Source organism: Ictidomys tridecemlineatus, chromosome 14, assembly GCF_052094955.1.
Source record: "Ictidomys tridecemlineatus isolate mIctTri1 chromosome 14, mIctTri1.hap1, whole genome shotgun sequence".
NCBI classification, from domain to species: domain Eukaryota; kingdom Metazoa; phylum Chordata; class Mammalia; order Rodentia; family Sciuridae; genus Ictidomys; species Ictidomys tridecemlineatus.
In genome coordinates, this window is record NC_135490.1 from 312013 (window position 1) to 326046 (window position 14034).

Sequence of the window (14034 nt, forward strand, 5' to 3'; positions counted from 1 at the left end):
TGAGAAAATGGGCTGAATAATCACAAACCGTCCTCATTCAAGCACAATTGTCTAAACATCCAGAAGAGACTGAAACTACTGTTTCGGCTTAAAAATAATTTCCTGTGGCTTCCACATCTCCTGTCTGTGTGTTAAAGGCACATTCCCCCATAGTCTCTCCTGGCTTTATTGGTGATTATTCTTCCCGTATTTCCACACCCCATACCCCACAGGTGTCCCCAGAGCAAGGTTCAGGGCCAAGGAGCTGCAGGGAGGTAGCATGGTGACAGGTCAGCCTCAGGGACAGTGACCTGTGATTGTGTCCGCTGTCTTGGACCCAAGGCACTCCCCAGGCTTGGATGACCAGCACTTGGCAGAGTGTGCCTCTGTGTGGGTGCTGCTGGGGCTCAGAACAGAACACCCTGAAACATGACTGCCGGCAGCAGACACACCGCAGAGGGCACTGACGATCCCAGGGCAGGCTCAGTGTCCGAGGGCTCTGGAAAGTCGCCCTGTGGGAGGCCGTCTCCATCTGCCAAGCCATCTCGCTGTCCTTGGCTCTTCCCTCCCCGGGGCCCCCCTCCTCTCTGTGCTTCAGCCAAAGATGACTCTGTAGATGTGAGACGTTCTCTGGGTTTTCTTCTTTGTGAGCATACTGGTCTACTTCTGTTGCTTTCAGGGAGTCCTGGTTAAGAACTACAAAAGGGCCAGGCATGGTGACATGGCTGTCATCTCAGAGACTCGGGAGGCTGAGGCAGGAGAACTGCAAGTTTGAGGCCAGCTTAGAAAGGCCCTGAGCAACTCAGTAAGACCTTGTCTCTAAATAAAATATAAAAGAGGGCTGGGAAGGTGTTTCAGTGGTTAAGCACCCCTTCATTCAATCCCCAGTACGCCCCCCCCAAGAAACAGCAAGCAAGCAAGAAACCAATGAAAGAAGAGAAAATCATTCCTCCCATGGTTCGTGTGTGTTTCTGTACCTACCTTCCCACACATCAGTGTGTGTCAGTGCGTCAGCAAGTACACGTCTGTCAGTGTGCTGTGTTGCTGTAATCAGTACGTGAGAGTCAGTGTGCACCCGTGTACACGTGTGACTGTGTGTGCACATATGTGTATGCACCACTGTGGCACGCTGCAGCCACCACGTGGAGGCAGGATGTGGGCCCAGCTGTCCCACTGTGGCTGAGCGGCCTCGCCGCGATGCGTGTGGAAGCTCATGTTGGAGCAGCACGGTGGGTGGACAGGGGCTCTGTGCAACAGAGAGTCCAGAGGGCCTTGCACCCATCCCAGTTTACTGTAAATTTTATTATTACATTTCCAAACACGGGATGCCTGACCTGAAGAAGTTCTCCTCTGGGAAACAGCTCAGTGCGGAGAGCCAGCTGACCGGAGCAGGACAGGAACACCAGAAGTCCTTTCCTGGGGACCAGGCCAAGCTCTGTGTCCGGCCCACTCCCCATCTGCTCCTTCCAGGCTCCCAGGGACCTCCAGCACAGCCCATCTCACCTGTAAATATCAATTAAGATGTAAATAAAACTCAAAAATAAAGACCAGGAACAAAGATCTGAAACTAGTGCGGAGTGATCAAGAATTCAGGATGGTTCTTAAGAGTGTCTGTGGGGACAGTGCATCTCAGTAGCTTTAAAAAATCATGTCACAGTTACTGTACGTATATTTTTAAACCTTCTTTAAAATGAGATAGAAGAGTGTTTTCTTGCCACTGTTTCTAGTATGAAGCACATTCACATTCTCATATACATGGCCAATACCAGCACAATTTATTAGATAATATCATACTAGCAATGGTGCACGTAGATAAAAGAAACAAAATAGGATATAAAAATTAGAGAAGGGGAGATTAAATTATCTACAAGTGCTAAAATTGTGTGTCTAAACTTCTGAAGAAGTGCAGGACTATTCACTGTGGAAAGAAGAGTTTTTCAACAAATGCCTCTGGGACAACTAGAAATCCACCTGGAGATGAAGGAGCTTAGGCCATTCCCTCCTGTCATACATAAAAATCAACCCAAACAGAAGAGCAAAACCCACAAAACTCTCAGACAAAAACAGGAGTAGATTTTCACAGTCTTGTTTGTCGATGGTTTCTTAGATATGACACCAGAAACACAAGCAAAAACCAAAAAGAGGGGTTGGGGATGTGGCTCAAGCAGTAGTGCGCTCGCCTGGCATGTGCGTGGCGCTGGGTTCAATCCTCAGCACCACATGCAAATAAATAAAGATGCTGTGCCCGCCGAAAACTAAAAACAATAAATATTAAAAAAAAAAGATGGGTAACTGATCTTCATCAAACTAATACATTGTGCATCAAAGGGTACAAAGAGGAAAGTGAAAGACAACCTCAGAATGGGAGAGAATATTCACATATTCCACATCTGATAAGGGTCTAGTACCTGGAAACCATAAAAACTCTTACAACAACAGCAACAACGGCAACCCAGTTAAAAAGGGGCAAAGTATTGAGATACATTTTCCCAAAGATCTACAATGGCCTACGAGCACATGAAAAGATGCTCAACATCATTAGATATCAGAAAATGCAAAACCACAATGGGAGACCCCTTCCACCCACCAGGACAGTTATACCCCCCCATGTGCTTTTCTAAAAGGGGGACAGCTAGTGTTGTCTCGCTGTGGAGAACTGGAGCCTGCCTACCTTGCTGTGGAGTGTGAACTGGGGGCCTGCTGTGGAAAACAGGAGGGGTCACTCGATTGACATTGAACCCTGTACGTCTACTTTGGAGCGCATGCCCCAGAAGACTGAAAACACAGCTTCCAAGAGAAACCACACGCACGTGGTGCTCTGGGCCTAGACCTGCCCGTTCTCACGGCACCAGGCATGAGTGACGGGTCGGTGCAGGGAAAGTGGCTGTGAGAGCAGGCAAGCCCGCATCTGCATTCCCCCATCACCCCTTGGTGGAGGAACAGCAGTTTTTAGGCTGGGCCTAACCCGAGTTACTCCACTTTGAGTCCAGGTACTGGGCAGATGGTGGTGGTCTACGGGTACAAACAAGGATGAGTCCTTCTGCCTCGGCCCTGTACCCAGAATGGAGCCACCTACAGCAACGACCGCCATGACGGGCCCCGCCTGAAGGCCGTGTCTAATGGCTCAGAGGTGACTCAGGCAGGGATGGCCTGCCCTCACGTCACCTCTCAGAGAGCAGACGGAAGGCCCCTCCTGCCCTAGGGTCCCTCTAGTTTTCTAGGAGGGTCCCCTCAGTGGCCTCTTGACTGACAGGAGGTTGCCGCCGTCCCACTTCCAGGTCACACTCTGGGTTGCTGTAGCCCCTGCTGACTGGTTCCAGTTGGAACCGGTTCTTACAGACGTCGCAGTTACAGGGAACTCTCCTTCTCTCCTTGAGTTCTGGCATCTGGTCTGTTGAAGGGTCACAAAGGTCCCCACTGCCCTCACTGTCCCCCACTGTGGTTTTTCCCCAACATTTTGGCTTTCAGTCTTGCATGTCCTAAGCCAGACACAGCTGCGTGTAAATTGCTTTTTTTCTCTTTCTTTCTTAAAAGAAAGAATCAGCACTTGTGAGAATCAGCACAGTGAGTGGGCCCAGTTTGTAAATTATTCCCTTAATCGACTGCTGACATCTGTCTGTTCCTGTCAATAGAAGCATTATTTTCAGCACCAAATGTTGGAAACAACCTAATGTCCACCAACTGACAAAAGAAGAAACAAAATATGGTCTCTCCATAGAATCAAGGGACATGATCACTCAGACACAAAAAGGAGGAAATGATGTGGACACAGGACCACGGGGGCTGGCCTTGGACGCTGGGAGAGAGAGGCCATGGGCCGCGCAGCTCCACTTGTGCGGACGCCTGCGGGGCAGATCCACGAGAGCTGGCTGACTGCTGCCAGGAGCGGGGGATCCTGGGCACAGGTGTGACTGGGGGTGGGGACAGGGCTGTCTTTGGGGAGATGGAAGGTTCTGGAGTCACCACTGCCGTGAGACATTGTGAATGCACTGGATGCTAGGGGAATTTCACACACACACAAAGGCCCTGCAGAATCAGGGAGCTGATAAAAGGAGATCTGGTAGGATCCAACACGGGGAGAGTCTGGTGGGGCAGTGTCCTGCAAAATAAGGACAAGCGGGCATTTTCAGGTATGGAAACAAAGAGGCGGAGGGAAAAGTCACATTTATAAAAGCAAGAGTCTCTGGATGAGCTGTAGCTCTCCTCCTGTCTCACCTCCCTGCTCCTGTCCCCCCTCGGCCACCCAGTGGGAGGCGGCTGGGGTCTGCCCGAGGTTCTGGAAATAAGGAAGTTTCCTTTCCTTATTTCTGTAGTTCACGGAGGGCACGCTAGGCCAGCCCCAGCCCTAAGCAGCAGTGGAGGATGGCCCCATGACATTTGCCCGGTACTGCCCTGGGGATGCGTTATATGGCAAGTGGGCTTCACTGGATGGCGGGATGAAGCAGAGAGCTTTTTGGGTGTGGTGAAAGGGAAATCAGGTCAAAGATGGCAAAGGACTCAGCTCTGGCTGCTGCTTTGGAGACGGGGCCGTGGAGAGTGACACCGGGAGAGAAGCCCCAGGGGACAGTGGGTGGGGAACAAGGACGTTAGTCTCGCTGCCAAGACTGAACCCGACCACCACCACAGGTGCCAGGCACCACAGAGAACCCTGCACCTCACCTGCCACTACCTTCCTCTCCTCTGGCCAAAGTCCCCGTGGATGATGCTGGAGGAGAAAGTCTCCTCCAAGCTTTCTGCCCGTCCATTCCCCAAGCATGATTCATGATGTTACCCAGTGGAGAGAAGGTAAACCACGAGCGAGCGGTGCTCAAAGTCTCAGGGACTCATTCTAAGAGAAGCCGCGCTTCCTGGGCGACGCACGTCTGCTGAGTGCCAGAGGCCTGGCCTCTGCACATGCTCACTGTGAACTGTGCAGAGTCTGCTTCTTGCTCTCTGTGTGGGACTGACTTGTGCTCAGGCCCTGGGACTCACGGTTATGTGAGTTGATGTGCTCTAGGGAGTGAGAGGGCCTGTGTCTCTGCAGTGAGCCGGACACGTGGAGGCCATGGGTCTCAGGGAGAAGGTGCACTGAGCAGAAGCCGTTGGAGCCAGACATGAGATGAAATGTGAAAGACCCGGGGGGTCTGCAGTTCACCAGAGAAGAAAGCACAGAGCAGAAACAGACAGGCACAGAGGGGCCAATGGGGTCACAACACCAGAGGCACCCTTCCTGAAGCGTCTCAGGACCTCCGAGGATGGGGCTGGGGTTGGAGCTCAGTGGCTGAGCGCTTGACTGGCCTGTGTGAGGCATGGGTTTGACCCTCAGTACTTTATTTATTTAAAAATAAGTAAATAAAATAAAGGTATTGTGTCCATCTACAACTAAAATAATAACAACAAGAAAATCTCAGAGGAGCTGGGCCAGCTGGCACACTCCTATAATCCAGTGGCTTGGGAGGCTGAGGCAGGAGGATTGCAAGTTGGAGGCCAGTCCCAGCAAAAGTGAGGCACTAAGCAACTCAGTGAGACCCTGTCTCTAAATGAAATACAAAATAAGGCTGGGGAAGGCTCCGTTAAGGGATCAACAATATAAAACAATGCTCCATAAGGAAAGTAACAATAAAAGTGTGGGCGGAATCCCAGAAAACCAAAGGCCAAATGTTCTACCTCATATGTGGATGCTACTCACAATGGGGCGGGGCACTAGGAAAGAAGGGGTTACCTTAGATCAGGTAGAGGGCAGCGAAGGAGGGCGGGGGTGTGGGGACAGGAAAGACAGTAGAAGGAGCAGACATCATCGTGTAGACATGTGATTCCTGACAACGTGATTCTGCAACATGTGCACTCCAGCGCCCTGTGTGGCACGGCCTCCAGGGGCAAGGTCCACACAGACAGACAACCGCTGGGGCAATGCCGCGAGCCTCCAGTGTCCCCTGGACACACCCAGTCAGACCTCCTCACACACAAGGCCCTGGTCAGGGAAGTCAGGGTCACCAGGAGCAGGGCCCCCAGCCCTGGCCCCGCCAGCTGCCAGCCGCAGCCCTTGCCCACGCCGTGACCGAGGAAAGACGCCAGCTCCGCCGCTGAGCCCCGGGATCCTCACGCGGCCTTGAGGCGGTGTCCAGGGTCACCGTGGAAAGGCGGTCCTTCCTCCTGGACGGAACGGCCTCCTTCCCGAAGTTGGTCGGGCACGCTCACGGGGTTTCTTTCTGGCTCTATTCTGTTCCTCCACAAAAGCCACGTCCTGACTCTGTAGGGTACAGGATGAGTCGGTTTTCAAAATTGTCTTTAGCTGTTCCAGTTCCTTACTTTCCATATAAATTTTAGAATAATTTGGTCTATATCTCTCTTTTTTTTTTAAGAGAGAGTGAGAGAGGAGAGAGAGAGAATTTTTAGTATTTATTTTTCAGTATTTGGCGGACACAACATCATTGTTGGTATGTGGTGCTGAGGATCGAACCCGGGCCACACGCATGGCAGGCGAGCCTGCTACTGCTTGAGCCACATCCACAGCCCAATTTGGTCTATATCTCAAAAAACGGCCGGGATTTTGATAGGGATTCTGCTGGACTGTGTCTCAGTTTGAGACCCTGGCGCCTCGGTGAGTCTTGCACAGCATCACTCAGGGCGCTCCCTCCGTGGGACCTTCCGTCAGGGCAGCCATCTCAGCACCCCGGGACCTTGTGTGGCGCGTAACTCTCAAACTCGCTTTTTTAGTGATCATAAATGGTGTTCTACGTTTAGTTTTGGTGTCTATGTTCACATCTGGTGTATAGAAATGCAGTGGATTTTTGTGTTTATGATGGTTATTGAAGTGTGATTGCTTTTTATTACTGACTTGTATTTGCTGATATTCTGTTAAGAATTTTTGCATCTATTTTCATGAGGGATATAAGCCCAGAGTTTTCTTTTTGTATACTGTCTCTTTGTATCAGGGCAATACTAACTTTATAAAATGAATTATGAGGGACTGGGGTTGTGGCTCAGTGCTAGAGCACTCACCTCACACGTCCAAAACCCTGGGTTCGATTCTTAGCACCACATAAAAATAAAATAAAGTTAAAAAAATGAATTATGAAGTATTCTCTTTCCTATTTTCTGAAAGAGATTGCATGGAATTGGTGTTAATTCTACAAAAACTCAGGGCTGGGGTTGTGGCTCAGCGGCAGAGCGGTTGCCTAGCATGTGCGAGATGCTGGGTTCGATCCTCAGCGCTACATAAGAACATAAAATAAAGGTGTCATGTCCAACTAAAAAAAAAAATCCTACAAAAACTTGGTCGAATTCTCCAGTGAGACCCTCTGAACCTGGAGATTTCACGTTATGATTTTGAAGCCAGATTTAAAGTTAGGTAGTCAGTGTAGTTAGGTAAGTCGGGTCTAATACCGAGTGAAATCTAAAATGGAGGCCATGCTGGGAATGACTCAGGGAAAACGCAGGACAATTCATGGCCAAAGTCCACCTCAAAGAAGTGTTAATGAACAGCCCCCAACAGATTTGGAGATGGCCCATCCCAGAGAAGTGATAAGCCCATCCCAAAAGTCCTTCCTGCCCTTTTGGCCCACCGGTGTCCCACCCCTGGGGCCCTCCAACCTACATTCCATCACCAAACCTATAAAAAGGGAGACAACCGCACTTCCACGATTCCACCTCCTGGGTCCCCTTCTTCCTCCAGGAGAAGTCTTTTCTTCTGTCCTTTAATAAACTTCTAATCTCTACTCTGACCTTGCCTCTTCTGCTTCTTTGGTGTTATTCTTCAACATCGGGGGAGCAAGGACTCGTCACCGGTCAGCAGCGGTAACAATTTCAGTGTGCCTGACAGATGGGGCTGTTGGGATCGCTCATTCCAGATGTGGAGACTTGTGCAAGTCTGTGCGTTCAGAGCGCCATCCACGTCATGGAAGGCGGATTTCTGTGTGAAGTCGCTGGAGAGCACTTGTCTTTCTGGGGTCTGCAGGGTCGGATGATGTCCTCGGCCCCACCTCTGGTGCTGTGACCTGTCTTCCCTCTGTCCCCTGTGGTCCACTCACCTCCTGCAGACGGTGAGAGGTCCCGTGGCTGCGGGCTGCCCTTGGGGCAATCGGCTGAAAGGGGCAGGCTTTAGGGGCTGTCACAGGCCACACCTCCGTGTGCAGCCCTGGCTTCTTCAGTTCCAAGGGCCGTAGGTGGGCTGAGAGCCGTCCCTCCTTCTCTACACATGACCAAGAAGGGTGATGTACCTACATTCCTTTGAAAGACCCCAGCCCAACAATGTCAGGCCTAGTTGCAAAACCACCGAGGCATGTCACAAACCTACGCAGGCACCAGAGGTGTTTTTCAGATAATCAGTTAGGTGTAAACCAGGTCCCAAGGCATGCCTGAATAAGCAGGAAGAAGAGGACCAGAGTGCAAACATGTAGCTTTTATGTGGTTTTTCCAGTAACATAAAGTGAAAAACAACTTTGCCCTTTAGGTAGCCTATATGCTGGGTTTAAAATTAACTAATAAGAAACCTATTGTTTAAACTGCCCCTTTACCCTATAAAAACTTCTGTATCCCCAAGCCCGGTGTGCCAGTTCACCAAAGCTCCGGCTGAGGTTCTGCTGGGCACCCGCAGGCGCCTGTGTCTCAATAAACCCCTCTTGCTTTTGCAGCCAGTGTTTCGTGTGATTCTCCTTGGACAGGGAAACGGGGGTCTTTCACTTTTACATACGATGAGTAGGGTTTTAATTGAGGAATTTGGAAAGTGTCTGGTTATCGTCCCATGAGTGGAAGTCCTAGGAAATCTCTTTTGGGGACAGAATCAGAGCTGGTTCTGTGATGCCAGATTTGTGGGACCCCAGTAGACCTCCAGGAGCCGATCCGAAGCAAGCACACAGAGTCTTTATTCAAGCTCGAGCTGGACTCACAACCGTTCCCGATGCAGCGGTCCCAGGGAGTGAGTCCTGCTCCTTTGTTCAGTGAGATTTTGTAGGTTTTGGGGGATACTCTATGCATCACAACATCACACAGCAAATCATCACACACCGCGGGAGAGTCAAACAACTCTCAAGGTTGATTAGCACGTTCACTGGCGGGAGCAAGTTGGGTAGGGGTGATTGGTCAGTACAAAAGGGGGATTTGTTTGAACTGATTGGTTTAAGCCAAGAGGGGTGTTCATGCTGAACTACAAGGTTTCCCAACACCATAAACTACTGGAGGGTCATCTGGCATCCCAGGTATTTCCCTGTCTCCTGCTGATTGGTGGCTGCTAGGGGGCTGCTGTGGGTCCCCACCTAGCCTGAGTCAGGGACACCTGGGCAGCAGACCTCTCCTGTTATTTGTAGATAAACAACTCAGCAGGGTGGGAATGTGCCTAGGGGTGCTCTGTGGGTCTTTCCAAGGACAAGGGTCATGCCCCCTTCCTGAGGACAGGCCTTGAGGTAGAAGCTGCTGTTATTTATTTTTAAAATGGAGTCACATCAGTTTTTCTCAGTTCTTCTTCAGTAAAGGGGCCTTAAAATAAAGAAATAATGCTGAGAACGACAAAGATTGTTCAGGAACTGCAAACGCTTCATTTTTGTTTATGTGTGTATTGTAATCTTTTTCTCAGATTGAATCTGCCCTAGGAAAAACTTAATGGACATTTCTGTCTTCTTCAGTGTTCTCTAACTTTTCAGTTTAAACTCATGAGATGAAGAATTTGCTGGCACAAAGATCCTGATTGGCAAATAAGAATGCTCCTGACACAAGGCAATACCGTGGGGGTCACGTCAGACCCAAAGCCACACATGCTCCCTGAAGCCCACTGCTCGCCCAGCAACTGTCTCCTGTGATTAAAGGACACTGGATATTGTTGGCCAACTCAAACCTACTCCACTTAAGCCTCTCCTCACTTCTATCAGTTTTTCAAGTTAGATCCTTGTTATTCCATCCTGTTCACGGGGTGATGTCTAGCAAGCTGGCTGAAGTCTGGGTCCAACGTCCCAACCCTGAGGCTGGGTGAAGACCAACCCCTTTTTTTTTGACATGAAGGAGTTCAGAATTTGTTATCTCAAAACTTCTCACTTTGGCATATTACTTACTTTGAGCTGAAATGAATTGAGAATCAATCGACATAAAACAAACTCTTTACCTGCTTTCAACTACCTTAAATAAAGTGTGACTCCCCACCCCACCCCCTCTTGTTCTGGTGCTGGAGGATGGAACCTGGGGCTCAGCCAGCTGGACACGCCATGTTCCCCGGAGATACCCCACTCGCCCCCAAGTTTCCCCTTTGGTAAAGAACATTTATGTCAAAAGGACATTTGTTGGTCCCAGACCACCTTCATCAATTGGAAGCCCACCTGCACAATGGGGCCACCTCCCTTCACTGACTATGCCCCCCAGAAGCTCCCTAGAACCCCAAGCTCTCCTCCTGTCTAGCTCCCGAGGGAACGGAAGCCCTGTCATCTGGCTTCTCTGAATGGCTCCCATTCCCATTTACCCAACAGGCTTCCTCCTGTTAATCTGTCCTCTGTTAATTGAATTATCGGGCCAGTCAAGAACCTAGGAGGGCCAAGGAAGCAGTTTTCTCTCCCCTAGAGACCCTACATTTCCACGTGACCCCCTTCTAGCTGCTTTTCCGTGACTTGCTAAGGCTGTGTGGCTGTCAGACGCTCCGCGTGGGACCCCGCTGAAGGGAGGAGGTTCAGGCGGTTTGCGCAGGCTGCAGGGTGGGTTTGCCCAGGCTGCAGGGATCACCCCACCTGGAGTAGCAGCAACCTTTGACCTCTCCTCTGGGTGGGTTCTCTGTACAGTTAAGTTCCACTTGAACACAAGTTTAAGTGGCTAGCTTAAAAAAGTTTCTGTGGTTTCACTTAGAGTTCTCAGATCCTCTGAAAGCCACAGAACCAGCCAACCTCCTCACTACTTGAGGCTCCCAAAAAGGAAGCCCCGGAGCAAGTGCTTTGGTGGAGCCAGGCCCCCTCCTGGGTGGGCCCCAGTGGTTTCCAGCCCCCAGGGTCCAGGCAGGCCACGTGGATGGTGCTGACCCCCACCCCGCCCCGCGGTCTGCGTCAGCCCGAGGCTGTTCTGGAATGGGACTGCCTGAGACCGACCCCACCTTCACTGCCAGGCCCCCAGCCCTCTTCCTGTCTGGAGCCCCTCAGCAGGGTCACCCAGCTCCCAAGGCACCAACCCGACGGAGCGTTTGGAGGGCTGAGAGGCATCCGCTCTGCCTGCCTGTCCCGCCTCCTGGAGGAGATGGAGTCGCTGAGGGAAACCAAAAGGGTAACCAACCCCAAACCCAAACCCCCACGACAAGGCTTGACCAGCACCCTCCCGTCCCACCCCCAAATTAAAAACAACAAACCACTTACCCACAGAGTTCTGACTCCTGAGAACGCACGGAATGCTGCTTCTGCGGGGACCCACCAGCAGGCGGAATGACGGGCAGGTCTCTAGCCCACCGCCCTGTTCCTGGAACGTGGGGGCCAAAGCGGATCCTCCCTGCACATTTCACCTTGGGTCTTGTCTGTGCCAGAGCCTCGCAGTCACAGCACTTTCCATCATCCTGTGACGGCGACTTCTGCGTTTAACCAGCCCGAGACTCGCGGCTGGTCCCACATCTGATCCTGTTTCAGCGTCATCTCTCAGGGATGTGTCCTGGGGCTCCCTGTCATGACAGAAGGTGGCCTTTGGACATCCAAGGCCTGTGGCAACTCTGAAATTCTCTCCTAGTGTCCTTGGAGTATGATTACACTTGAGAGACTGTATCTTATTAAATAAAACGAAACAAATCACTTTTATGTTTTTTTAATGATTAAAGAATAATAATTTTATTTCAGAAAAATAAGAAAATTCAGTAAAATATAAAGGAGAAAATCAGAATGATCCGTTATCAAAAGTAACCATTATTAACATATATTTCCAATACACATGAGTGAGATGAGACTATGTATGAATGGTTCTGAGTATTTCACTAAACATGATAGACTCCACTGTTCAGAGCGGTTTAGGTTTGTAGAAGGAGTGAGCAGAGCTCAGAGCTGCCCATGCCTCCCCCCCACTCTTGGTTTCCTCTTGTTAATGTCTCCTAGGTGTGGTCCTTTTGTTGCAATCTGTGAGCCGATTTTGATACCTCCTTATGACTAAAGTCCTGGTTTAGTTGAGGGTCCCCTCTTGCTCGTGTGCGTTCTGTGGGTTTGGACAAAGGTAAAATAGATGAACCTACCAGAACCGTATCAGAGCAGTATCTGGGCTCTGCCTACTCACCCCTCTCTACCTACAAACCCTGGAAACCACTGATCTCCTTACTGTCTCCTGGGTTTTGCCTTTGCCAAAATGACGCAGTAGCCTCTTCAGATTGGGTCTTCCACGTAGTGACATGAACTGAAGTTTCCTCCAAGCATTTTCATGCTCCTTAGTTCATTTCTTTTTAGCACCGTGTGGATGTATCAGTTCATCCATTCACCGACTGAAGGACATCTTGGTGGTTCTGGAGTTCTGGCAATTATGAGTAAAGCTTCTATAAATATACACATACAGATGTTGCACGAACGTGGTTTTTAATTCACCTGGACAGTCTGGTAAGGTGTGGTTAGCTTTCTATAAAACACTGGGTTGTCTTCAAGGTGGCTGTGCCATTTCATTCACCAGCACCAAGTGTTCCTGCTGCCCGGCATCCTCGTCCGCATTTGGTGCTGTAAGGGTTCTGGATTGGGGCCATTTTGGTGTCAGGGTGCTTTATTTCTGTTTCAATCTGCAATTCCCCGATGGCATGAGGTACAGCATCTTTCACATGCTTATTAACCTCCTGTACGTTTTCTTTGGTCAGGTGCTTGTCCATTCCTATTGTTGGCTTCTAAGAGAGTTCTTTGTATATTTTGCCTACAAATCTATTAACAGACAGACCTTTTTCAAAGGTTTTCTCCCAGCCTGTGGCTTACCTTTCATTCTCTTAACAGTGTCTTTCACAGAGAAGAAGTTTTTTATTTTAACGAGGCCCTGCTTAGCAATTGTTCTTTTGGTGGACAGTGACTTGCATCCAGAAAACCTGATCATCTTGCCCCAGGCCACCTACACATTCTCCATGCAACTTCCTAGGAGCTTCATAGTTTTGTATTTCATGACTAAGTCTATCACCATTTTTAGCTAATTGGTGAAGGGTGTAAAGTCTATGCTTCTCTCTCTCTCTCTCTCTCTCTCTCTCTCTCTCTCTCTCTCTCTCTCTCTCTCTCTCTCTCTCTCCTTGCATGTGGAAGTCAAGTTGTTTCTGCACTATTTGTTAAAAATGCTGTCATTCTCTCCTGACTTGTCTCTGACCCAGGATCAGGGGACTATATTTGTTCCTTCACAAATACCATCCTGGCTCGGTTGCTGTAGCTTCATGGCAGGTCTTGAAGCCAAGGAGCATCAGTCTTCTAACACTGTCTCTATCCAGGTTGGATTGAGTGATCTGAGCCTTTTTCTTCTTCATATAAACTCTGGAAGCAATTCATTAATATCTACACAACGAGTTGCTGGAATGTGGCTGGACAGCATTCATCTCCAGATCAAGTTATGGGAATGACCTCCTACCAATATTGAGTCTTCTGCTTTTTATTTTATTCTTTAAAACATTGCCCTTTTTCTTAAACATAAATAATTTTCTTAAAACCATTTTTTTAAAAACAAACAAACAAAAAGAGTAGTGAGTTGCACTGCTTCACATTTTCACCAAACTCCTTTATGTCTGAATAGAAGACAATTGGAAACTCAAGTCTGCTTGGTCATTTGATGCATTGCTTTGGTTGAAGGAGATCAAGAAAAAGTGGTTTCATATGAACTTGCAGATGGGGGGAGATCTGCCTGAACCCCCTGAAAGGGGTTCAGAAACCGACAGGAACCCTCAGACCACACAAAAACCTCTGCAATAAAGTCCACTGCTTCTCACTTGAAGAGTCTTATAGCTATTTAGTTAATGTTACAAAAGACAAATCCTTCCATAGCAAAGATATTTGAACAAATTGCAAAGGGGTGGGATGAAGGAAACCTGAACCCTGGTAATTAATCTAAAGAGGTATCCGTTTTTCCTTTGTACAGTGCTGGGCCTCCTCCACATCACTGAGCTACACGCCTAGTCCCCGTATGTTTTGA

The 14034-nt window shown here is 49.4% G+C and overlaps 1 protein-coding gene across 1 annotated transcript in view; it reads right to left on the minus strand.

Moving 5' to 3' along the window:
- Positions 1-1262: 1262 nt before the first annotated feature.
- Positions 1263-14034, minus strand: part of Erich1 (glutamate rich 1) — a 136719-nt gene continuing 123947 nt past the window's right edge. Inside the window, exon 7 of the mRNA XM_078030723.1 lies at positions 1263-1482. Within this exon, the coding sequence (XP_077886849.1) occupies positions 1286-1482 (197 nt within the window). The 3' untranslated portion in view covers positions 1263-1285. The remainder of the gene's footprint in view (positions 1483-14034) is intronic.